This window comes from Ascaphus truei, chromosome 3 (assembly GCF_040206685.1).
Source record: "Ascaphus truei isolate aAscTru1 chromosome 3, aAscTru1.hap1, whole genome shotgun sequence".
Taxonomy (NCBI): domain Eukaryota; kingdom Metazoa; phylum Chordata; class Amphibia; order Anura; family Ascaphidae; genus Ascaphus; species Ascaphus truei.
Window position 1 is genome coordinate 415,705,572 of NC_134485.1, and position 25,216 is coordinate 415,730,787.

The 25,216-nt window shown below is 41.5% G+C and overlaps 1 protein-coding gene across 1 annotated transcript in view; it reads right to left on the minus strand.

Annotated features, from left to right (window-relative positions):
• The window catches only part of UVRAG (UV radiation resistance associated), a 107,732-nt gene extending 83,070 nt beyond the window's left edge, over positions 1 to 24,662 (minus strand). Inside the window, exons 1-6 of the mRNA XM_075592687.1 lie at positions 24,410 to 24,662; positions 8,187 to 8,304; positions 7,531 to 7,565; positions 6,057 to 6,218; positions 3,635 to 3,709; positions 2,926 to 3,011 (exon numbers count right to left, since the gene is read on the minus strand). Of these exons, the coding sequence (XP_075448802.1) occupies positions 2,926 to 3,011; positions 3,635 to 3,709; positions 6,057 to 6,218; positions 7,531 to 7,565; positions 8,187 to 8,304; positions 24,410 to 24,553 (620 nt within the window). The 5' untranslated portion in view covers positions 24,554 to 24,662. The remainder of the gene's footprint in view (positions 1 to 2,925; positions 3,012 to 3,634; positions 3,710 to 6,056; positions 6,219 to 7,530; positions 7,566 to 8,186; positions 8,305 to 24,409) is intronic.
• Positions 24,663 to 25,216: the final 554 nt, after the last annotated feature.

Consider the following 25,216-nt stretch of genomic DNA (forward strand, 5'->3'; position numbering starts at 1 on the left):
GCACGAAGGCCTCAAGGTAAGGGCAGGGGGCGGGGAGGTGTGCGCGCTGTGGAGGTGGGGGAAGAGAAGGTTGGGGGCTAACTGGTGATCACTGGGGCCATAGCCTTAGTGGCTCCAAAATGGAAATATTTGTAGTTTTCTTTTTTGAAAAAAAAGAAGTTCAGCTGGGTTAAGATCCGCAGGACCCCGTGGGGGTGGGGGGTGCAGTGGTGCTTTAAGTCAACATTTCTCCAAAACATAAAACTGGTACAGGTATTTTCAAGGAAGTTTAAACATTCCGATGAAAATGGTAACTAAAAAGGCAATCACTTTACCTTGGTCCTTTTTAACTGTATCAAAGTGAACTAATGGCAGTGCATGTTTCATGGTTATTCAAACCTTAATGTGATCTGTGCGTGTCATAGTAGCGTATAAATGAAGTATACTTGGTCTAACCACCACCCTACAGATTTGGGACAGCAATTCACTCTGCCCTATGCCAACATATTAAAGAATGTTTCTCAGTGCTAGTCTCACTTAGCAACATACATATTCCAGTAACTAAAAAGCAACTACAGTACAGTACAACAGTGTTCACAGAACTCAACATAAGTCTTACATTTGGCTTCAGCAAACTTAAAGCACAGCAAATAGAATACCCATTTCATACACACTTTAGTCAGTGTACACACACACCTTTTAATGACAAGGGCTTTTTCTCTCTTCTATAGATGGCTATTGGCAGCTTCAAGCCATATGTGTTAATTGCAGGGATCCCCTTAGGCATGTATTATGTTAAGCGTGCGTTGTGTGTACAGGCAAAGCTATGACGCGTGTGCCTAGGAGGCGTGGCCATGACATCACAAGGGCAGGCCTCTGTGACTGGCTCACAGTGTCACGGCAGTCGCTGGAAGAAAAAACATTTGTATTTCTACGCAGCTGCCGCTCCAACACTGTGCCATGCGCACGCGCGTTGGCAGTGGATACACTGTGATAGAGAGGCAGGTATCTTTCATTGCTGCGTGCTGCTTCAACAATGCTATACCCAGAGATCCAACTTTCAAAGTGCCATCCCAAGCATTGAAGTTGCAAGAAAGAAAGATTATCACCAGCTACTGAAATAGATCTCTGAACAAAAAGTGTTTTAAGCCAATATTTATCTAACACTGAAAATGAGCAGAAACCGTCACAACAAAGTTTACAATCAAAATTGTTAAGTCAATGTGTATGCACGTTGTTTGGATCATGTGGAACTGTATCTTAAAAAAAAATCGAACCAATATCGTTTATCCTAATGTGAGCTTCTGAAGGTTCCTTGATCTTAACCTAAGCATTTTATATTGCACCTAGTGCTCAAAAGTACTTTCAACATCCTTTCCGTTAAAGTGCATCTAAAGATTTTCTTTGGATTGATGATGCCCCCTCCAGAATCTTATTCATCTGAATATTTATTATAAACACCCTTTTCATTTCTTCCTGTATGCACGGTGCAATACTGGCACCGTTTTATGTGTCTCTCCAGAGACGGAATACTACTACTATCTTCGCTACAATAGAAATAGTAGGAACTGTTCGTGTTCGGCACATACGTTTCATATAAATCCAGAATTTATAACTCTGCGTTCTGATCAACATTTATCAATAAAACAGACCTTTACTGACATTAAATAATGATTTTCACAATGACTATTTGATCTGATTTAGAGACAATAACATTTCTCCCAGCTATAAGAAATCTATCCTGATATTTATCACAATCAATGTCTGTTTAATTAAAAAAAAATGTTGTCCTTTTTCCTAGTAATGGTTAAAAAAAAAAAAAAAAAAACACACAACACATTTAGGAGGTACTGTATTTAGTCCTTACTTCTACCATTCCCTGAGCATCAGAGATGGTGGTAGAAAGGGATCAAGAGGAAGGAGGCAAACTGATCTGGGAAAGATAGGGTGTTGCCATCACTGAGGGGTGGAGATCTGTTACATTGGCAGATCTGCCTTCAATGGGGAAGATGCATCTTAAACAGCATGTCACCAAGTGTCATGGAATTGAATAGGTTACTGACAAAAGTATCACTAGAATAAATATCTTGGATCAACTTATTTTATTATTATTGCAATACTATGATCATCTGGGTATAATTACCCAACTCTAATCTGAAGGGAAAATGGAGCCGTTACAAGAAATTTGTATTTAAAAACCACAGTATGTAGTATGCCAGTGGTTCTCAACTCCAGTCCTCGAGATCCACCAATAAATCAGGTTGAGGATATCCCAGCTTCAGTACAGGTGGCTGAATCAGTGGGCACCTGTGCTGAAGCAGGGATATCCTCAAAATCTGACCGGTTGAGGGATCTTGAGGACCACTGCAGTATGCTATAACATTATTTTAGAGCTACACTGTTTACAGAGTATTAATCACAAGAAATGAGCAGGAACATCATGTTGAACTTCACATTTCCAGCACTCTTTTGCCTTTAAATTCCTCAGTGTCAGGCAACTAATTTCCTTCCCTCCTGGGAATCAACAATTGGACAGTACGGGTGTTGAGATTTAGTACATCCCTAAAATGTACCACTTCCATCTTCTCTCCAATCTCTTAAGAGATTAAAGTGACATGAGATTAAGAGATCACATAGATTAAGCTGACTCCTCAAAGAATCTCCTCTACTGAATTGTATGCAGCTTTTCCAAGATTTAAAATACTTGCTTAAATTGTCTTCTATGCCCACAACAATAAGAGACATTTTATATATTTACAGTCACAATCGAAAAAACGTACAAATTCTACACCAGGCCACAAAACTTCACACATATGCCAATATCCAGTTGCTTCAGAATGCCACAAAACATCTGACTATTGTCTCTGGTAACATGTAAACCACAAGTGGCAGCAAGGTAAACATCATTCTTTGTTAAACCGGATTTGAAACCTTTTGACTTCATACCTTAGCAAAGAGAAGACATCGTATGAGTTCCGCACAGCGTTCTGCTCCACCTGAAGATGGCTGTTTCTCTTGGCGTCTGCATGAGTCTGAAAAACAACATGTCCAATTTGAAGATAACCTTTAACACCTACAAGGGAGAACTATTTATATTCCTGGTCTGCAGAGTGACAATGTAATGCTCAATAAACAGAAAAAAGGAGTATCTATGTGCATTACGTAAAATGCGAATGAAGATTGAAGCCATTTTTTCATGAAGTGTTAGTCCTTAAAAAAAAAAAAAACCATTGCAATTGTAGATCAAGTTTTATAAATAAAGCCAATGTGATTGATGGACACACTGCGCATTTTTACTCTAATTATATATTATATTAAGTGTTATAAACTTTCAAAACACTCCACTTGGCAAACATTTTCATATAGTGATTACTGCTGTAGCTGAAAGGCGCTTACAACTACAACATCTTACAAAATGCATCTCCTCATTAAATGTCACTAAACAGTAAAATAAGCAAAATCATGAAGTACTTGTTGAACACAACTTTGGAAGTCGTTTAAAGATGTTACACGCTACAAGACACTACAAATTGGGTGTGAAAATGTTCTCCGCCGTGAATCTTCAAATTGCCACCAAGAAACACAACGTCATTGTTCAAATAGCAACTCCTATTTGCTCTATCAAAAATACCAATGCTCCCCCCTTTTTCCTTACCTTACTTTCAAATGAAGCACCATAAAACCCATCATTGAGGCCGAAAATAACTTCATTTGGGTTACGAGCATGAATCTAAGAAAGAAAAGTGAAGTTCAGATTAAGTTTGATCTATACTTCTAGTGTGTTTGTGCAATCACCGACCTGACATGGTTTATGGGAAACTGGGAGTACATTTTCTGCTTCAGAGCAGTACCACAGGGGGGCTTAACTCCTGTTCTCAAGCTCCCCCCACCCCCTCAACAGGTCAGGTTTTAAGGATACCCAGGCCACCAGTTCTGAAGCAGGGACATCCTGAAAACCTGACCTGTTTGGGGGGCGCTTGAAGACTGGAATTGAGCCCCTCTCCACTACCATATGGATTTCAAACATTTAAATGCAAGGCGCTTTAACACTTGCAACAAGATCTGGCTTTTCTGATGTCGCCCAAGACTCATAATATAAATCAAAAGGTAGTATTGATTTTTACATTCATTCGGATGAAGAGGATTAATGAACAGGGATAAGCTTTCAGCTCCAGGTACTGTAGCTCAAGATGGGCTCACAGTAAGAAGGAACCTACACTAATACATATGTGAATAAATTATAAACATGTGGGAAGTGTAAAAAAAAAAAAAAAATTGTTTTAGTAGTGGATTTATGCTGCAAATAAAGAACTTTGAATAGAGGTAATCACTGGAACAGATGACCGTGGAATTTTTATGAACAAGTTCAGAGATGGTGTTCGTTAAGCCGCACATCGCTAGGTATAGCTTTTCCTGCCTGAGGCAACAGGGGACTGGATTTGATTACATCAAAGATTCCCGCTCATCCCCACCATTGTAGAATTCTAAATGTACTGTACTGAAAGTTATCACAACCTGGAAAGAGATCAATTTACTGTAACTTACAATTGTATACTACAGAATGACGCTCATTTAATGGCTTGCAAACCGCCCCCGCCTTTCCCCACACACACACAAAGAATTTCAATAATTAAAAAATCCCTTTATTTAAAGCTTACTTCTCAAGACAGCTAAATAAGTGATCTATCAATGCTAAAACTATGGCAAAGAGTAACTGATATGATTAATGCAGTAGAAATAGATGACTGACGTCAATAATGAAAGGTACCGAAGGAAACTAAATATGCGGTAGGAGCAGGTCAGGTCCTTATTCATAACTATAATCATTTTTCACCTACTGAAAATGAACATGGTCTAGTTTAAAGCAATATGTATTACAATCAATTATGAACCTCTGGTCATTATTACCCTCCCCTTTGAAAATCCAAAATGTTTATGTTTCCCTTTAAAGCAGCAAATCATGTAGCACTGCGCATTTTTTTTAACATTATTATAGATTTGAAGCAAGGGGTCTCTGGAGCTGAACTGTGCTAATGGCAGCCCGAGGGACCCCCTGCTTCCCGGGATACTTGGCTCTGTAGGGAGTGCCAGTAGCAGCTCTGGCTGGACTGTGTGGCGAACAGGTCATCATAAAAAGTCCCGCGAGCCAATAGGAAGCCGTGACATCATCCCTTGCAGCTCCTATTTGCCCGTGTGACCAGGACATTAAAACATGGAGATACCGGCACCCCCTACGGAAGCAACTATCTCTGGAAGCATGTGTCCCCAGAGCTGAAATAAACCCAGGGCTGTTGTGCTGCTTGGGAGCTGCCCTTCACTTTTAATCTGCGTGATCGAGCAGGTCCGTTGCCACGGAAGTGGCAGGATGCGCTCGTCCTGAAGTGGTTAAAGTGGTCTATACAGCCCACGTGTGATACACATTATTGATAATTATGGGCTATACATGAGAATGTCTATTAATGATTGCTTATGGACTCCTGTATGTATGTCCTGCCTTCTAGTAATTAAAACAGGATTACAAACATGCCCACATACTGCGTTACCATGCATGTCATGGGCAGCTATAAAATGTTGCAAACCCCCCATGTTGATTTCGTATTCCAAAACAATTCCTTTAACCAGCTTTATGAGAGTGGACATGTGTAGTCATACGATACATCTCTATAACACGGCTTCGTAATTTTCAGAGCTCCAAACCTGAACTCCTCTGTTAAGAAGCCGATGCCAATTAGATTGTAAACTCCCCGGAGCAGGGACTCCTCTTCCGAAATGTTACTTTTATGTCTGAAGCACTTATTCCCATGATCTGTTATTTGTATTTGTTATTTATATGATTACCACGTGTATTATTACTGTGAATCGCTATGTACACTAATGGCGCTATATAAACAAAGACATACATACATCCATTCAGAAGTTAGGAAACTACAGAGAAGTATTAACCATGTTACATTTTAGAGAATACAGTAATTTCTTGGTTGTTTTGTTTTGTGTTCCCAAGTGAAGGTGAAAGAACACGCACGAAATGTAACCAAGAGCAAAAACTAGGACACAAACGTGAAATGAGTCCGCCTTACCTGTGGACCCAAGTACTTCAGCCCATCCAGATTCACTTTCCACTCGACCAGCAGTCGATAGACTTCCTTTTTCCCACCCCATATCCTCACCACAAAACAGGACACCGAGGTGTCCAAACGATCAGGAATTAAACCAAAGTCAAGACTTCTCCATGTTGGATTCTGCAGATGACAAAATTATATTGGAGGGGGGAAGAGGGGACGCACAAATCAAACACTTTGGAAGCATTATGCTATACTTCTATAGTGTGGTCCTTCAGCAACAAGTAACTATTTTCAGACAGGCATTGTACACTTTCGTTTACACCCTTCAGTTGGGTTTTTTTGGTAAAACTCAGCGCCATTTCCTATTGCCGATACTTGATCCTAAATATTTTATCATTTTACATAAACCGATGACCTCTGAACTGGAAATGCTTACCTTTCAGAGAGTCAGCAAAATGCCTATCTTGCTCCTGGCACAAAGGTATTTTGTCTATTAAATATGCTGTGAAGTCTCTTGCCTGTGTTGGAGAAGGGATCAGTTCCATTCAAATGACTGGGACTAAAATCTACTCTTGCACATTACTATATGGTTTTTTTAAAGTTTTTTATCTGTTTGCTATGCATTTGGACACTTAATTTTGCATGATGGTTCCAGATACCAAGGAGCAGCTTTTTGTCTATGTTGGCAAATTGGATACATTCTATTTTTATTAATTCCATCAGTAATTACAATTTCTCTAACCAAGTCAGCCACTGGATGTTGTATCTGGCATATGACATCACACTGGTGACATAATAATGCACATAACCTGGTGGCAGATAAGGAGAGCCAGATAGCTATAAAGTTTACACAGAAAGAAGACAAAGTCAGTTGTCACGTGAGAAATAAGAATGCTGGAGAAGGAGAGAGAGGTGGAAAGAATTGGGGACATCATAAGGTATTAAAGTGACGGGGAGGAGAGAGATGAGGGTAAGGAAAGAGCTGAGGCAAGGGTGGGAGAAGGGGTTGGAGGGTGAGGCTGCGATTATACCCAAAACGCCCGTGGTGTCACCCGTAGCGACACCACGTGGCGCAAAAAACAAGTCTCATACAAACATGATAACTGCCTATACCAAATTCAACGGTCTCCCCGCTTGCTACTGCAAAGCGGGAGACAGTTGATGCTTTTTGAAAATGTGTTTTTACGCCGCGTGGGGTCGCTACTGGCAACACCAGGGGTGGTTTTGGTATAAATCGCAGCCTAAGGAGGAGGGGAGGGATGCGGTTGGTTTCTTAGAATTCCAGACCAACGCCGGGTACTTTCAGCTAGTACCGAATAAAGTCTTGTAATTTCTCCATAACCTTTTCTAGAAATTAATAGCAGTTACATAGACTGCTGACATCACAATATTGGTCTTATTAAATATATTATACCTGTAAACATAAGCTTAAAATAAAATAAAAGTCTAAGACTCGAGCCTAAAAATGTGCACAACATAAGCAGCTTACCAGAGAGTCCTTGACCACTTCACTTTTGTAAAATTCTGCAATGAAAAACAAATACAAGTTAACCGACTTGCCAATATTGGTTACGAGATCTTTATGAGCAATTCCCATCTCCGAACCCCTCTCTGCATCGAGATAGAAGAGGGTCCCTGGCCACTAGAGATGGTCTCTTTGCGAGCGGTGTCCCACGGGATACGATTGAAAAACTCCCACCCTACTGTGGCTCCATGACACACATACCAACATGAGTGCAATGGTAAGATTTAGTTGCACCTAAAATGTATGGCTTTTAATAAGCAGACATTACAAAAAAGTGCACAACAGTTCTGTTTTGAAGCAATCCGTAAACGAATTACCAACATATCTAAAATACAGTTTATTCCCATACATACACAGTGAATAAGCTAACCAGCAAGGACCGCCAGGAGAGATTCACAGGCAAAAAAAGGTCCCAGTATTATGCTAATTGGAAATAGTCGCAGGCAGAGACTAAAAAGGTTCCGTCTCTATGAAAAAAGGGATTATCCTGTTTAATGTTTCCAGAACCAGCAGGATCTTAAGAATAAGACAAGCACATTCTTGATCCACGAGACCCTATGGTTTTAAAGAAGGAATGAGAAATATTCTAATTATAAAAAGGTGTATCCTTTTGTACATACCTCTGTATATCTTTGTGTCATCACACATATGGAGCGTAAAGTATGTATCTAGAAGACGATATCCATTCTTATTAATAATGTTCCGTGCAGCAATATTCCGCAAGTGACGAAGACGCCTCTACAAACAGAGTCAAAGCATCGAAAGGACGGCTTAGTAATGTATGTTAAAGATGCAATCCCTACCAGATGACCAAAAAACATTTTGTGAAGCATTTAACAAGTCAAATTGACATCTTTATCCCCGTCACTGTGAGAGGGACCTGCAATGCATTGCACTCACACGGTCTTTACAAATCAAGGGTGTGGACAGCACTCACCACTTTGGTTTGTTCAAAGTATAATTGTTGCTGTTGTAGGGTGCATGTGGCTCAAAAGATCACTATCAAGACCAGCACAAAGTATTTGAAAAGCGAAGCTGTCCACAGCACTCACAAACGTGAAAAATAAGTTGAACAAGTTAGTACCTCATAGGGGAAAAACACTGTTTTGGTGCGAAGGAGACTTGAAATATGAGCATAGAGCCTGGATACAGGTAAAATGCACACTTTGACCTAGCCCCCTTGTAAATTAAAAGCCTCCCAATCGCAACAGGCAATGCAGTCTAAACAGCGTAAATGGGGTGTGCTTCCTTCAATGTAAATGGTGCACTGCAGTGATACTGAGCATCTCTATGAACCTCTCACAGCTCTTCTTACCGGACTAAAAAAGCTGAAGTAAAACTCCAGGGCTCTAATTGGTGGCATAAATCAGTAAATAATACGCACATACTTGGTTGACAAAAAAAAAACAAAAAACCTTGTTAAATCAATAATCAATATATAATCAGCACATTACAAAGTAAATAATTAATTGCTTATGGGAATAGACCAGAAAACAACAATCTGATTGAATAAAAAAAAAAACATTTTGTATCTAAATCCTTCCGAGTCAAAATGTTGCTTTCACTGTCATTAGTAGACTTTGGACTTGGGAGGGACTCTCCAGTCAGTTTGCGGTCAGTGCAAAGGTCACTGACCCCACGTTCTTAACATGAGAAAGCAGTCTTAGAGCTGATCTCCTCCTAATAAAGCCAGCTATAGAGAAAAGCAGCTCTTAGGGCAACAAATGACACTAGTTCCAACCTGCAACCCAACACTTTTAAAAGCTTCTTCCAAGAAAATGTACTATTTCTAAAAAGACACTTGTGCTAGAAGTTGGTACAAGAACAAGCATCTATTTTTCTAAACATCTGTAAAACATTGTTAAATGTCCCCAGCCAGCTTTTCTTCCTTTTCGTATTCATGTGGTGATATCACCCCAAGTACTGGTGCCACCCACATACAAATCTTCTGGTGCCACCCACATACAAATCTTGTGGTGCCACCCACATACCAATCTTCTGGTGCCACCCACATACCAATCTTCTGGTGCCACCCACATACCAATCTTCAACGGTGCCATTTCGTTGCCAAATGCTTCCCTACCCCGACAGATAACCCTCTCCCAAACCTTAGCCACAATCTTTGCCTTCTACCCCCTTGATACCGATTGCTTAAGCTGGTTATTAACGAGGCACGTCTACGAAGAGTGAGGGGGAGAAGAGGGTGCTAAACGCACCTAAAATATGCATTGTGCTTCATCTAAATATACATGTACTCAGGATTAAGAAGAAAGCAGAACAAATTAAGAAGTGACTATTCAACTAGAAAACAATCCCATAGCACTACAAAGGCTAACAAACTGCTTTGTCACACCACTTCAAGGTCATCTTCATTTTTGGTATACACGATTAGTGATATATAATGGCCACATTATAAAATTGCTTTGCTGACTTGATATCCCAAGAGGTCGAGATCTCGAAATCCCACACCCAACATTCGAGTAAAATGTTCATGTTGGCTCCAAGGTGGAAAGACATACAAACAAAATGGAAGTGGGTCTCTATAGTGAATGCAACAGCTGAAATTCCAAAAAAAAAAAAAACACACACACTTTCAGGGGTGGACAAAATATATATAAAGTACTTGGGAGCCAGCGTTTTGCACAACATGCTGACACTCTCCTCCCACCTGCCTCTGCAACACTGAATTGAGAGCAGGGGTGGACAGTCAGAACACCGACTCCTCCCCCCCACCACCCTCTCACACACCACACTAAGTGGCACACCTTTCAGTCACTGCTGCGACCGGTCACAAGGTGACCGCAAAGCAGCATGAGCTAGTGACTGACAGGCAAGTCATATGAGAGAAACAGAGAGAGAGAGAGAGAGAAAGAGAGAAAAAAAAAAAAGAGAGAGAGAAAAAAAAAAGAGAGAGAGAGAGAGAGAAAAAAAAAAAAAAAAAAGAGAGAGAGAGGAGAGAGAGAGAAAAAAAAAAAGAGAGAGAGAGAGAGAGAAAAAAGAAAAAAAAAAAGAGAGAGAGAGAGAGAAAAAAAGAAAAGAGAGAGAAAAAAAAAAAGAGAGAGAGAGAAAAAAAAAAGAGAGAGAGAAAAAAAAAAAAAAAAAAAGAGAGAGAAAAAAAAAAAAAAAAGAGAGAAAAAAAAAGAGAGAAAAAAAAAAAAAAAAAAGAGAGAGAGAGAGAAAAAAAGAAAGAGAGAGAGAGAGAGAGAGAGAGAGAGAGAGAGAGAGAGAGAGAGAGAGAGAGAGAGAGAGAGAGACTTACCCGGCATCTGCAGCTCTCTCCTCTCCTTGCTTCATCAGGCTCGTCTACGTGCGCGGCGCACATCTCCAAGGTGTTTTTTTTTTTATTTTATTATTATAACTTTCAATGCTTTATTGCAGCGGACGGACGCTAATAATTTTACCATACCATGCAGGAATCGAACCCATGACCCTTCATACACTAGTAGCAATTCTCAGTAGAAGTCAAGTTTGTTTATAGAGTCATTGGCATCACATCAACCCTATGGTGTAGCAGCTAGAGAATTGCTACTTGTGTATGAAGGGTCATGGGTTTGATTCCGGCATGGTATGGTAAAATTATTAGTTTAGGGGGAGGTGTATGTGTGTCCGTTACCAATAAAAGCATTGAATGTTATAATGAAAAATAGTGTGGCTGTGTGCGACGACGTGCACACAAGGTACAGCCCTCTATGGGGCAGGACCCAGTTGGCGTGTGTGCATGGGCACTGTGCAACCGCCTTTGCCAAAAGACAAGATTTGTCTTTTTGCGCAGCGGCCAAGCATTGGCCACGTCATGGCAGCGGTTCAACCAAAGAGGGAGAACCAGCCTTGTGACTTTTTGGCCGCGCCCCCGCCACACCAAATCTTCTGCTCTTCAGTGGAAGCGCAACCACAGACAACAGGTCTTGGCTGAAACTGGTGCATGCGCCGCCACGTGCACACAGTGACTGGGGCCATAGCGATACTCTACCCTGAGGCACTCTGAGCCACAATGTGCAGCCACTTTAACTTTTGTTCCAACAACAACAACCCTTATTCCCTCCATTAGTGATGCCTGGCAAACCCAAGGGGTCCTAGGAACCCTGCTTGAAAAATCACTGCTCTAGAGTGTAAGCTCTCATGGGCAGGACCCTCATTACCTTTTGTGTCTGTTTTGGCTTATTTGGGCTGTAATTCTGTTTATATAATACTAGCTGAAAGTACCCGGTGTTGCTCGGGAAAGTTAAGGTTGTATGTCACCTTCCCAGACTTTTGAAGAGTATGCTTACAAACCTTAACTACACTTTGAAAAAAACTTTGCTAGTTGAATATATATGCATCTGTCTGTGTGTATGGTGTGTGTTTATAAGTGTATATATGTATGGTAATAAAAGAGCCTGTGTATGTCACACACAGACTTTGGTCAAAATCTGTGGTTTTTAAAGGTTCAGCCCACCATTTTGATTCAAAATGGCAAAAACCTGCTCCTTCATCTCAGGAACCATCATGTAGAATTTAGCTACGATATCTTAAGAGGCGTCCAAATGTATAGCAAATGTATAGCGAACAGTGAAAACTTTTCAAGATATATAGTAGATACATAACTCTGTACCCACATTGTACCGCGCTGCAGAATATGTTCAGCTTTACAACTAAACTATATAATATATTTTTTTTTAAATGTGTCAAAAGCACTCCTAACGAAAAGGCAATAAGGGAGCTGTATGGTAAGGCTACTCTATAGAGTGTGTGAGTGTGAGCGTGTATGTATGTATGTATGTATGTATGTATGTATGTATGTATGTATGTATGTGTGTGTGTGTGTGTGTGTGTGTGTGTGTGTGTGTGTGTGTGTGTGTGTGTGTGTGTGTGTGTGTGTGTGTGTGTGTGTGTGTGTGTGTGTGTGTGTGTGTGTGTGTGTGTGTGTGTGTATATATATATATATATCTATATATATATATATATATATATATAGATATATATATATATATAGATATAGATATATATATATATATATATAGATATATATATATATATATATATATATATATTATTACTGAGTTAAGTTATGGTGAGTAAAAAAAGTGACAAAAACCCTCCACAGGAAAGCAAATATGCAAATACAACTGTATGCTCATCTGCATGTCTTAGGCAGGTTTAGCAGGGTTTAGGTGCATACCCAGCTGTCTGTGGGTGGTTTTCTGGGTATGCACCTTAACCATGGCTGTACTCAAAGCTGTGACCATGCAGCAAGCTTAAGCCTATAGGGAACCATGTTAAAAATGGTTTTTGAAGCAATAAGTGGCACTGCGTGCTCATTTGCATGTCATTTCCCAGAATCCCTTGCTGCAGTGGAAGTGCTGTATGCTGGGTGATAATAGTGAAAGGTGGGGTTGCAGACCTGCCTAAGACATGCAGATGAGCATACAGTAGTGTGTATGTGTATGTATATGTATATGTATATGTATATGTATACACACACACAGTATATTATATATATATACACATTTATATATACAATATATATATATATATATATATATATATAAACACACGCGCTTAAAATAATTACACGCGCTTAAAATAATTACACGCACTTAAAATAATTAGTGTAAGGCTTAAGAAGGATTTCTTCACAACTGCACTACACATTTTTCAATTTGTTAATTGGTCACTTGTGATTTGGGTCAATATCATGAGCTAATCATGTGATGTTGCATAGAAGACAATTGTTCGAGTTTGCAGCTCATGACTTAAATATGAACAGTTGAGAATTGATACTTTGACCATGAAATTTGAAGAAAACCTCAATAAATGTGAAGGATGAATATATGTTTCCTTTTGAACGTAAAAGGCCTTTGACATTTACTTGATAACCTACCGTGTTATTTATTTTATTTATAAAATGTTTTCCCAGGAAGTAATACGTTGTCCTGGACACAGAGTTATGATGACAAATAATACATGGTTATTACATTATATACAAGACATTGCATGCACAGTTAGAGATAATATATAATAAAAAACGTATGTAACAGTTACAGACCAGATGAAAAAGTAAGACAGCTTTAGTTTTGAAAGAACTTAGGCTGCGCTTATAGTGCCTTGCAACGGCGACGTCGCTCCGAATCAAATACATTGACTGTCGCAAGCGCTTATCGTAAGTGCGATGGCGACGGAGCGACCCAAAATTTTGAAGCCGGGTCTATTTGATTTAGAGATAGTCGCACACGTGACTGTCTCTAAACCAATCAAGAGACCGCGGCCCCGCCCCCTTTTGTGACGTCGCTGAAAATCAAATTATAACTTTCGCTGGTGGCGACAGCATTGGTCGCGTCGCCAGCACTAGAAGCGCTCCCATAGACTGGTGGTGGCCGTGAGAGTCTCCGGTAGATTGTTCCAGTTTTGGGGTGCACGGTAAGAGGAGGAGTGGACGGATACTTTGCTGAACCTTGGCACCATGAACAGTCTTTTGGAGTCGGATCTCAGATAAGTGCTGCATGTGGTAGGGGTCAGGAGCTTGTTCAGATAGATGGGTAGTTTGCCCAGAAAGTATTTGAAGGCAAGACAGGAAAAATTAGCTTTGCGCCCAGGCTCAAGTGATGACCAATCTAGTTCCTTGAGCATTTCGCAGTGATGTGTGTTGTAGTTGCATTGGAGAACAAAATGGCATATTGAATTGTAGAGGTTGTCAAATTTGCTAAGGTGAGTTTGGGGTGCCGAGTCATATTATGTCTCCATAGTCGATAATTGACATTAGGCCATAATCAAGCATAGTGGTTTGTTCTGTGGCCAGTTTGCTCAACATTTTGAAATGGAAAGGCACTCATTTACAAGGTTGGCAAGAACAGATAGATGTCAAATGTGGCAATCCAAGGAGCCTTGTGGAGGATTTCTACAGCAGATCAGGCCTGGGAAAGAAGGTTCATCACATCAGGAATAAGCTCATCTGCCCCAGACCTTACTATGAGCCGGATGTGGCCAGGATAAGCCGCTTCCTTAGGATGCGGTTATACAGGGGAACTGCAATGCGCGTGCATCTGTGACGTCACATTTGCGACATGTGAACAAGCACATTCTTCTGCGCGTGTGACTGCAGGGAGACAGGGCTGACATCTATTCTTTGATTGAACGGCGGCGTCACGGGATGCGGCCATCGCAACCAGAAAACAAATTTGGAAAACTCTTCAACTGTATCCTGCATTGCAGTAGCAAGCGGCGTGACAGTCGCGGTAGGTATAAGCACTTTGCGGGGAGGCATACTCTGTTTTGGCGCTGGTGTTTTTTGGGTGTAATCACGGCCTTAAGATACTGTGCAGTTCTTTCCATTCAGGATCAGCAGATCTCCCCAATATATTGCCAGAGGAGAGAAAACAAAAAACTCCCTTAATGAATGTAAACAGGTCACAAGCCGGTAACCGTGAGGAAGATATATATGCGTGTAGTGATCTAATGGTTACTGAATTGGTAAGCAGCACTATAAAAGACAGACACCCAGCTTATAGTACTGAAATGCTTCCTATTTCTATTCTAGGATGTTATATGTTCAAGTAAAAAAAAAAGAAATCTAATTGTAATTGTGGTTATAAGTTCATATAATCAAACCATGCGATATGTGCGCAAACATGAAATATTATTGAAGATTTGGTGGGGCTTATTTATTAAGCTGTGATCGCGCATATAGTTACTATTACGGGAACTCGAGGAAAACATTTCTTTAGTAACGCGGCCAATTATTTGCCACTTTTTACGTCAGTACAAAAAGTATAAAGTCCAAATCATTTGCTTTAATAAAATATAATTACGTATTCAGTGCTCCATTTTAGAGCTTTGTCATTGTAACGTTTAAGTAAGATGTAGTTACAATCTGATGACGGGCATCTCCCAGCTACAGTGAAAACAGTGTTTTTTGAAACCATGCTGGCATAGTGACAGGCTTCTGCGTAAGTTTCCCAGGAGAGTTAGGCGTTGCCCGATGATGCAAATCCTGGAAATGTGAAACTTAACGGAAATACCATTATTACAGTACAAATATCAAACAGGAATGCAGGTCGCAGTGGAATTGCCCAGTAAATAAGCGCTGAACATTTCAGAAACGACACTTCATTTTTAAGATTTCAGATGCAATTTCTGCTAATATTTTTTTTTACAATACATTGTATCCAAATACTACAAATATAAACTCTGCTAGAAGCTGCTACTGTTATGGTACGTTCAGTTTTTAATTAATGACATTAACTTAACACCGTGTTTTTCAACAGTGGTTCCTAGGAAGCCTTAGGTTCACCGGGCATCCCTAAAGGACCACTGAAATTGTCAGGTAATTTGAAAATTGCGACAAATACAGAAACATTTACAATGCACCTGGTCTCAGAGTGGCTATTACAGAGGGTTGGGGATTCCTTAAAATGCCCCTGATCTCAGACGCACTATTAGAGAAAGTTGGAATTCCACAATATAATTATTGGGCTTCTTAAAAAAAAAAAAAAAAAAAAAAACAACACTGCCTTAACTGGTACTATTTCTACAATAGGAAATTGAGGTAATGAGCATAGGATACCTAAGATATCTTACTGTACATAAACATCACTGGAACAACCAGGGTCTCTGGTTCAAGTGGTACTATTGCTTTGAAACTAAAATTAATGAAAAAAAAATTGTCAAGTCAACCTATTATTCATTACAAAATCGGGTTATCTAAAGAAATATGGCATATTACATGTGAAATGACCAATCTTCATATTTTAGCATGTATCACCCTGTTTCCCAGCATACTCTCACATACTATAACAAACATACAGGAGCGTAGAAGCTTTGCAAAGACTGTGCAGTTCAAATGGCTGGGATTGAGCACACGGATAAAAAAAAAAAATGTAATTAAATTGTCACAATCCTATTTCTATTCAGTTTGCGTAACAAGGGCAGGTGCAAAGAAAGCCTCCTACAGAGAACACAGTGATTGAGTCTTAAAATTATTTTAAACCCAAGACTAAACTTTTCAGCACTTTTGCTGCTTTTAAAGAGCAGAAATTGTGGTAGAAACAAAATTTGCCGTCAAGAGCTGCTCTCAAAATCATATTTCAGAAACAATTTTACACTATGAATTTTTTTATTTTTATTTTAAACTACATTAACATTGCATTCGTTTAGCAAAAGACATTCAATCTGTAGTCCCGCTGAAGCAAACCAGGCGTGAGAAAGAAAACCAAGCAAAGGAGGGCATCAGCACGCACAAAGTTTATAAAAAAAAGTTGCAATGAAATATCCGGGGAAAACATTTGGCTATTCAAGGATCACGATAATGATTAAATACAGGCGACTAGAACAGCAGTGGCCAACTCCATTTATCAAGGGCAACCAAAAGGTCAGGTTTTAAGGCTATCCCTGCGTCAGCACAGGTGGCTCAGTCGAAAACTGGGCCACCTCTGTTGAAGCAGAGATATCTGTAAAACCTGACCTGTTGGGGGTACTGGAGGACTGTTGTTGGGAACCACTGTAGTAGAGCAAATGCAACGGTGCTGAAGCAGAGATATCCCCAATACCTGGCCTGTTGATGGCCCTTGAGACCTGGAGTTGGCCACCCCTGCACTAAAATATAACTGATATGCAGTCACTTCAAGGGTAACCGGATGTGTGGCGAGTTGGTGACAATTGGTCATTGTCAGATTTCTGATTATTTGACTAAAATGCATTGTAAGAGACGTGTTCAGAGGTACGCAATGGAGACCGTTTAAAGTGAAACTAAAATTAGGCTTTATTGAGCCTGTCCCTTTAACACAGCAAAAACATTCAAAATAAGCCAAAGAAAAACCTACTCCGCTTTGGAGGATATCTACACATGTAGTCCAGCCCTCTCTAACTGAGTGGTTAGCTATGCTAATTACCAGACCCAAATATATAGAGATATGGAGATATATAACAGTCCCATAAGAAAGTCTTATCTGTTTCTTGTAGCTGTAGGGGAAGCCTCTCTGCTCTCCTGGGTCCACACCCTTGTGTGCTATGGCAATATCTGCTTCCAGGTATAAAGCTCTTGTCCCCCTTTGTCTTGCTGGCAGCCTGCAGTCCCTCTGCAGCTCTAGACATCTGTTCCCCAGGTCAGCCCAGTTGTGGACTAGGGAACTCTGGTCTGTCCTTCCTGGGTCAGCCCCAATTGTGAGACTAAGGAAATCCTCCTCCTGTTTCTGGGAACAGGCTTTTTCTATAGTTCTAATCAGTCAGGTGGAGTCTAGTTGATTGCTGGTGTGCAATTAACCAGCACACTGCTGGATTAGAGGCAAGTTTCTTAACAGGGATAAGTCACTGTTACATGTATATTTATACCATAAAGTAGCTACATAATGAATTCTATCTGTGCAATGTACTAAAGAGCAGAGCAAATCTAGTAGAGAAGCTTTGTCTGTTCGATTATTTTTTATAACCAATGTCATCACGTAATAAAGCAGGCATGGGCTTTATTTCCACTGGCAACGCATAACCAATACATTTTAAAGCAGTCCCATTTGCGGTTTTAAAGGCGAAAATAAACCTTGTCCAAAATGCAAAATAATAATAATGTGGGTATCAGAGACACAAAAACACAGCCACCGGATCCAATAAATATTACACATTCTTCAGCCGTCCTGTAAACACAATGACTCAATCCAGTGAACTCGTACAAAGGAAATATGCACTACATATTGTGGATGCAAATCCATTGGTGCTAGTCTGTCATGTTCAATTGCATCATGCCATAAACTGAACATCAGACACAAATCATTAGGTATGGCTGAGTACCGTGTCATGCTAGAGCAGAAATACATGATCGGAAGCTCATGAAAATATATGTGCTGCATTCTAGAAGCAAACTGGAGTGTGCGGGGACACCAAAAGTCTACAGCTTTTCCAAAGTGGAAAGCCAAGGATGGAAAACAATTTGTATGCGCGCCCAATAATAAAACTGCTGCCCTTAAAGGGTCAGTCCCACATTGTTTAACTGCTAACGTTTTCTAAACAATTTAATAAAGTAACTAACTTCCTAGGCAAAATTCAATCAAATGGTTATTTTTTGTTTCTTCTGAGACACAAGTATTTTATTTACTTTTGCAATTGTAATATTTTCTGGTACTTATTGTACACCTGTGCTGAAGCTGGGATATCCTGAAAACCTGGTCTGTTAAGGGGGGGGGGGGGGGGAAATCAATGATGGTCCATGATTCAACTGGTGGTGGGATCTAGAGTATTAACTCACTTCAGGGAAGAAGTCTCACCATCAGCAGATCAGTGCATTCCAGACCATGGTTCAATCACTGTACTATATTTATATGCACGCAAGCGTACAATATATAATCATTTATATGTATTATTGCTCTATATTGATTAGATGGATTAAAAATGTATGCATCTGAACTACAGCTAGTCAAATTTGTAATCTTCCCTATTACACCACGAGCAAGTCTTCCACAGGAGTAATTGTTAATTAATATTGAAGTGGTCTTTAATGAGGGGGGAAAAACAGAGATGGATGCCTTTGGTAAGAGGATTGTGGGGCAGGCGAAAAAATACAGTAAAATACGGTCCAGTACAAGTAGCCTTTTATACCCAAGTACAATCATATCCAAGTAGAAACATTCAGCAGATCACATGATTGCACATGACTCGCTTGCAACTTTTCAGAACAGCAATATTTAGCTGGGATGATTTGGAGTTTAATACATAAACGTGCGAAGTGACGTGAAGACAAAGGTATAATGCACGAAAAGCCAATAAAGTTAGTACCTAGACACACACTGTTTTGGGGAGACAGATGGATGACCGTTAACACCAAATATGAAGAATGACAATTATGGTTTAGAACTACACTATAAAATTAACGCTGGGAATCAAAATGCTCTTTTCTCATGACAAAATAGTTCCTAATCATACAAAATCAGTCACAATAATACATATGCATAATTTCTGTTTAGGTCTATTCCAGTAAGAGGTATTGTATCCCGTTTTATACAGGACACCACTCCTGATATTAACAAAGCATGCCAAAATGTTAATAGCCAATTGTGTCGCATTTAAAAGAGAGGGGATTAAACCCCCCAAAATGTAACAAAAATAGACCAAGATCAAACCATTTAATTCACTAACCAACACGTGTGCCTTTTAAAAAGCATAGTGCCCAAAAGCTTAGAGAAATCGACAAATCAAGAGCAGTGTAAAATAAAGTTATTTGGTCACAACATGACTTAGGCTGCACTTCGTGACGGTGATGCCGACGTCACGCTGAGGTCGCTGGAAAAATCAAATTGACTTGTCTCCCAGCAATCACGACCAAGCTGTCATTCCATCGCGTCGCTTCTACTATTGCGACGGCCGCATGGATCGGTTAAAACAGCGGTGTGCAAACTGGGCGGCGCAAGATTTGCTAGGGAGGGGGGCTGCGGTTACAGAGGCCCCTGCTCTCCTCGTCTCCACAACGGCATCGAATGACGCACAGGGTCACTTGACGCCAGGTTACCATGACGATGCATCGCTGGAAGGTAAGTGTGTTATAGCGGTCCACCGACATTTAATTTAAATGCCTGGGGGGAGAGCGCAGGACCACTATAACTGCCGCGCCGCCCCAAGAAAAATCAAGTGCCCCCCCATAGGGGAGCGCCCCCAGTCTGCGCACCCCTGACTTATCTGACTCTTGTACCACCAGCACTGATCAGTATTATATAGTTACATAGTAAATGAGGTTGAAAATAAACATACGTCCATCCTATGCTAAATTTAGACGACAGATACTATCCTATATCCATACTTACAGTATATAGATCCAGAGGAAGGCAAACAAAAAAAAAGTGAAATATCATCCAATGATATCTCATAAAGGAAAAAATAAATTCCTTCCTGACTCCAAGAATTGGCAATCAGATTACTCCCTGGATCAACATCCTTCCCATTTATACTTATTTGGAATATCCCTGTATACCTTTCCTTTCTAAAAAGATGCCCAACCTTTTTTTTGCACAAATCTATTGTATCTGCCATCACAGTCTCCATGGGTAATGAATTCCACATTGTAACTGCCCTTACTGTAAACAACCCTTTCCTTTGTTGCTGGTGAAATCTCCTTTCCTCCAACCTTAAGGGATGGCCCCTGAGTCACTTGTACTGCCCTTAGGATGAATAGCTCTTTTGAAAGCTCCTTGTACTGTCCCCGAATATATTTGTATATAGTTATCATATCCCCTCTGACGCCTCTTTTCTAATGCAAATAAATCTAATTTAGCTAGCCACTACTCAAATTAGATTGTCAATCCTCTTTATTAATTTGGTGGCTCTTCTCTGCACTCTCTCTAGTTCCATAATGTATTTTCTAAGTAGTGGTGCCCAAATTGTACTCCATATTCAAGGTGTGGTCTTACTAATGCTTTGTAAAGGGGCATAATTATGTTTACATCCCTTCCATCCATTGCCCGTTTAATGCAAGATAAAATCATGTTTGCCTTTGCAACTACTGCATGACTTTGGGCACTATTGCTAAGCCTGCTATCTACAAGCACTTATATATCCTTCTCCATCAAGGATTCCACTAATTTATCCCCATTAAATTTGTGTCGTCTGTTTATTCTTATTTCCCAAATACATAACCTTACATATATCTGTATTAAACCTCATCTGCCATTTACCTGCCCAAGTTTCCAGTCTCTCCAAGTCCTTCGGGAGAGAAATTACATCCTGCTCTGATTCTACTACCTTACACAATTTAGAGTCAGTCATCGGGAAAGATGGAGACTTTGCTCTCAATGCCAACCTCAAGGTCATTAATAAACAAGATAAAAAGCAAGGGTCCCAGTACCGATCCCTGAGGTACTCCACTGACAACTTTAGCCCAATCTGAAAAAGTTCAATTTATGACAACCCTCTGTTGTCTATCCTTCAACCAGTTTTCAATCCAGGTGCATATATTTGTACTGAGTCCAATTTGGTTTATTTTGTACACCAACCTCATGTGAAACCGTAACAAAAGCCTTTGCAAAATCTAAGTAGACCACATCAACTGCATTACCCTGGTCTAAATTCCTACTTACCTCCTCAAAGAAACAAATAAGGTTAGTTTGGCTGTGATCTATCCTTCATAAATCCATGCTGACTATTACTAATAATTTTGTTTTCCATTAGGTATTCCTGAATATTATCCCGTATTAAACCTTCAAGTAATTTCCCACTATTGAAGTCAGGCTTACAGGTCTGCAATTCCCCAGTTGTGATCTAGCGCCCTTTTTAAATATAGGCACCACATCTGCGTTATGCCAATCTTGTGGTACTAAGCCTGTGGAAATTGAGTTCTTGCATATTAAAGGTAATGGTTTGGCTATTAATGAGCTTAACTCCTTGAGAACTCTTGGATGTATGCCATCGGGGGGCAGGTGCCTCAATTACTTTAATTTCATCAAGCTGCCTATGAACTTCTTCCTCATTTAACCAATTGTTCATTAATATAGGAGGTTTCCTCCTGCGGCACTATTGAAATTGATTCTTCCCTGGCAGACACAGAGGCAAAGAATTTGTTTATTAGCGCTGCGTTTTCCTTATCTCCAAAAATCTGCCTGTCCATCTCACACTGAAAGTGTCCTATATTTTCTTTGTTATTAAGGTACTTAAAATAACTTTTTAGGGTTGATCTTACTTTCTATTGCTATCCTTTATTCAATATCCATTTTTGCTAATATGATTGCCCTTTTGCAATTTTTGTTACATTGCTTATAATTCTGATACAATGGTTCCGTCCCTTCTGACTTCAAGAATCTAAACGCCTTATTTACCCACATTGGTTGTGACTTATTTATTTTATACTTATTACCCAAGGGTATACACTGATGAGTGTGCTTCTAACAATGTTTTAAAGACTGCCCATTTATCTTCTACATTGTTCCCTGCAAAAACATCATCCCAATGTATTCCTTGTAGATTAGTCCTCAGTTTATTAAAATCTGTGTGTTCTAAAGTTTATGGTGTTTGTTTAAATCAAGTAATCTGTTTTTGGATCATTTAAAACTAGGCCAATGGTATGATCACAGTTACCCATTTAATGTTACCCCATTAGGCCGAGTCACCCCTGGCGCTGAGCGGGCGGTGCTTGGCGCGGTTACACACACGTTCCGGCTCACGCGATGCGCGCACACACGCTCGCCGCTTTTGTAAATACATTTTTTATACTTTCACGCTTGCTCAGGTAGCCCGCAATTGCGCCGCCTCCCTCCTCCCCCCCGCGCGCACAAGTTGCAGGACACCCGGCGTTCATGCTCTAAGCATGAAAGCGCGCAGCACCAGCGGGGACTCAGCCTTAGGCTACGCTTATAGCGCCGACGACTGCAAGTTACAGTCGCTGGAAAAATTAAATTGAGACGACTTCCAGCGATTGCGACCAAGCCGCCTCGCTTACTATAAGCGTACGCGATGGAGGCAATGCATTTGTTTTGACACGACGTCGTGTCGGTGTCACCGTCACAATAAGTGCAGCCTTACACCGGCACTGATCAGTATTACACCAGACTGTGGTGCAGCTAGAGGCAGTGACCGGTATTATTACCCCAGACTGTGGCACAGCAGAAGTAGTGACCATTATCTGCAACCTACTGAAATGTTTACCTAAGTAATAACATCATTGTAAGTACAGAACCAGCAGCATTGTTTGTACACATTACAGCTTCAACCAGCAGTAGCAGCTTGTATTATTACCCATAACACTGTTACACCCAGAGATAGTTAAGATATGGCTAATATGGTTACACTTTATAGTGACATTACATAAAAAAAACCATCTCCTGAGAAACTTATGGCACAGAAACAAGAACCTGGATGATATTGATCACCCAACATCAAAGAGACTTTCTGCAATTCGGAGCCATGTCAAAGTAATAAATCGCATGCAAGCTTCCATCAGCAGATAACCCACTTCTTGCAGCCTAAATACCTGGATAAATAGATCCCCAGACTATCAATACCTGTAAGCAGCCCAGAGTGTGTGAATAGAATAACGTTACCTGCTCACGAATACCTTATTGCTATGAAGCTCTCCGAAGCGGCGACAGGTTGAACGTGCACGGCGATGGTACGCTTGTCTACCGCGCCGGGCTTACCGGTACGCACCGCGACGGGCTCAGGGCGCGCTTATAGTCCTGGCTACGGTGACCGGGGGCGCGGCCGTGAGCGCTTCGCCCCCTTTGGCTGAACCGCTGACGTCACGCGGCGATCGCCGAAAAATCAAGTTTCTTTGACTTCCAACGATCGCGACCAAGCCGTCTCTCCGTCACAGCTACTATAAGCGCACGCGACGGATTCAATACATTTGTTCTGCTGCGACGTCGCGTCGCCGGGACTATAAGCGTGGCCCAACGCCACGCACAGGGAAAGGGGTTGTTAACGGCACGCACCGCACAGGGAAAGGGGTTGTTAACGGCACGCACCGCACAGGGAAAGGGGTTGTTAACGGCACGCACCGCACAGGGAAAGGGGTTGTTAACGGCACGCACCGCACAGGGAAAGGGGTTGTTAACGGCACGCACCGCACAGGGAAAGGGGTTGTTAACGGCACGCACCGCACAGGGAAAGCAGTTGTTAACAGCACGCACCGCACAGGGAAAGGGGTTGTTAACGGCACGCACCGCACAGGGAAAGGGGTTGTTAACGGCACGCACTGCACAGGGAAAGGGGTTGTTAACGGCACGCACCGCACAGGGAAAGGAGTTGTTAACGGCACGCACCGCACAGGGAAAGAGGTTGTTAACGGCACGCACCGCACAGGGTTAAATTGTACGCACTGCTAGCTGAATTACTACAGTATGAGACAGTTTGTGCACCAGGGCAGCAGCGTGACATGCCTGTGATCTCGCGCACATCTCACCTGCTGCGTGTGCAGCTCGACGTGTAAGGACCGGGCGGCCGCTCCAGGCCCCTGAACCATCCCGACCCCGGGGCCCAGCACCGGCACAGCGTCCCTCCCCCCTCCTCCTCCGCGAGACCCGGCAACGTGGCCGGTAAGACTCATGGCGGCCGGAGCTTGTATACGAGCAGCCGCCTCCTGCTCTACATCCAACGAGCGCCGTCCCTCCCTCCCTTCCTTCCGGGTTTGCAGAGCGCGCGGCACTGAAGCACTGTTAAGCGCGTTGAAGCATAGGCACTGGCAGTCCGAGATGGGGACGCGCGCGTATGTCGCTGACTCCGCCCCCTAAACGTCGTGACTTTTGATTGGTTGGGGGAGATTTTCCACAACAACAACAAAAAAAACAAAGTACAGTAGGGAGAAGAGAAAAGCGAAGCAGGAGAGCGAAAGGGGGCGGGGCCGGGGAAAGCTTCCTGCGTTCTGATTGGATCCTGGCAGTGGTCACGGGGAAAGATTGGGCGGGGTTACAGTGAAGGGAGGCGGTGTTTATTACAGATGTTTATAGTCTCTTCTGGCCAAGTGTGGGAAGTTATAGTAACATCTTAATGAGAAACGTTACATAACAGAGTGAGTAGCATTGGCTGCTGAAAGTGAACAGCTCCCTGTACACACATACATATACACACACAATTACGCTCTCAATTCCCCGCATTACATTATTTACCCGCATGCCCGCCCGACCGCACCCCCGCTTGCCCGACTGCCCGCGCCCCCTGCTCCCACTCACCCACTCTGCCTGCCCGCTCCCCTGCTTGCCCGCCCGCTCGC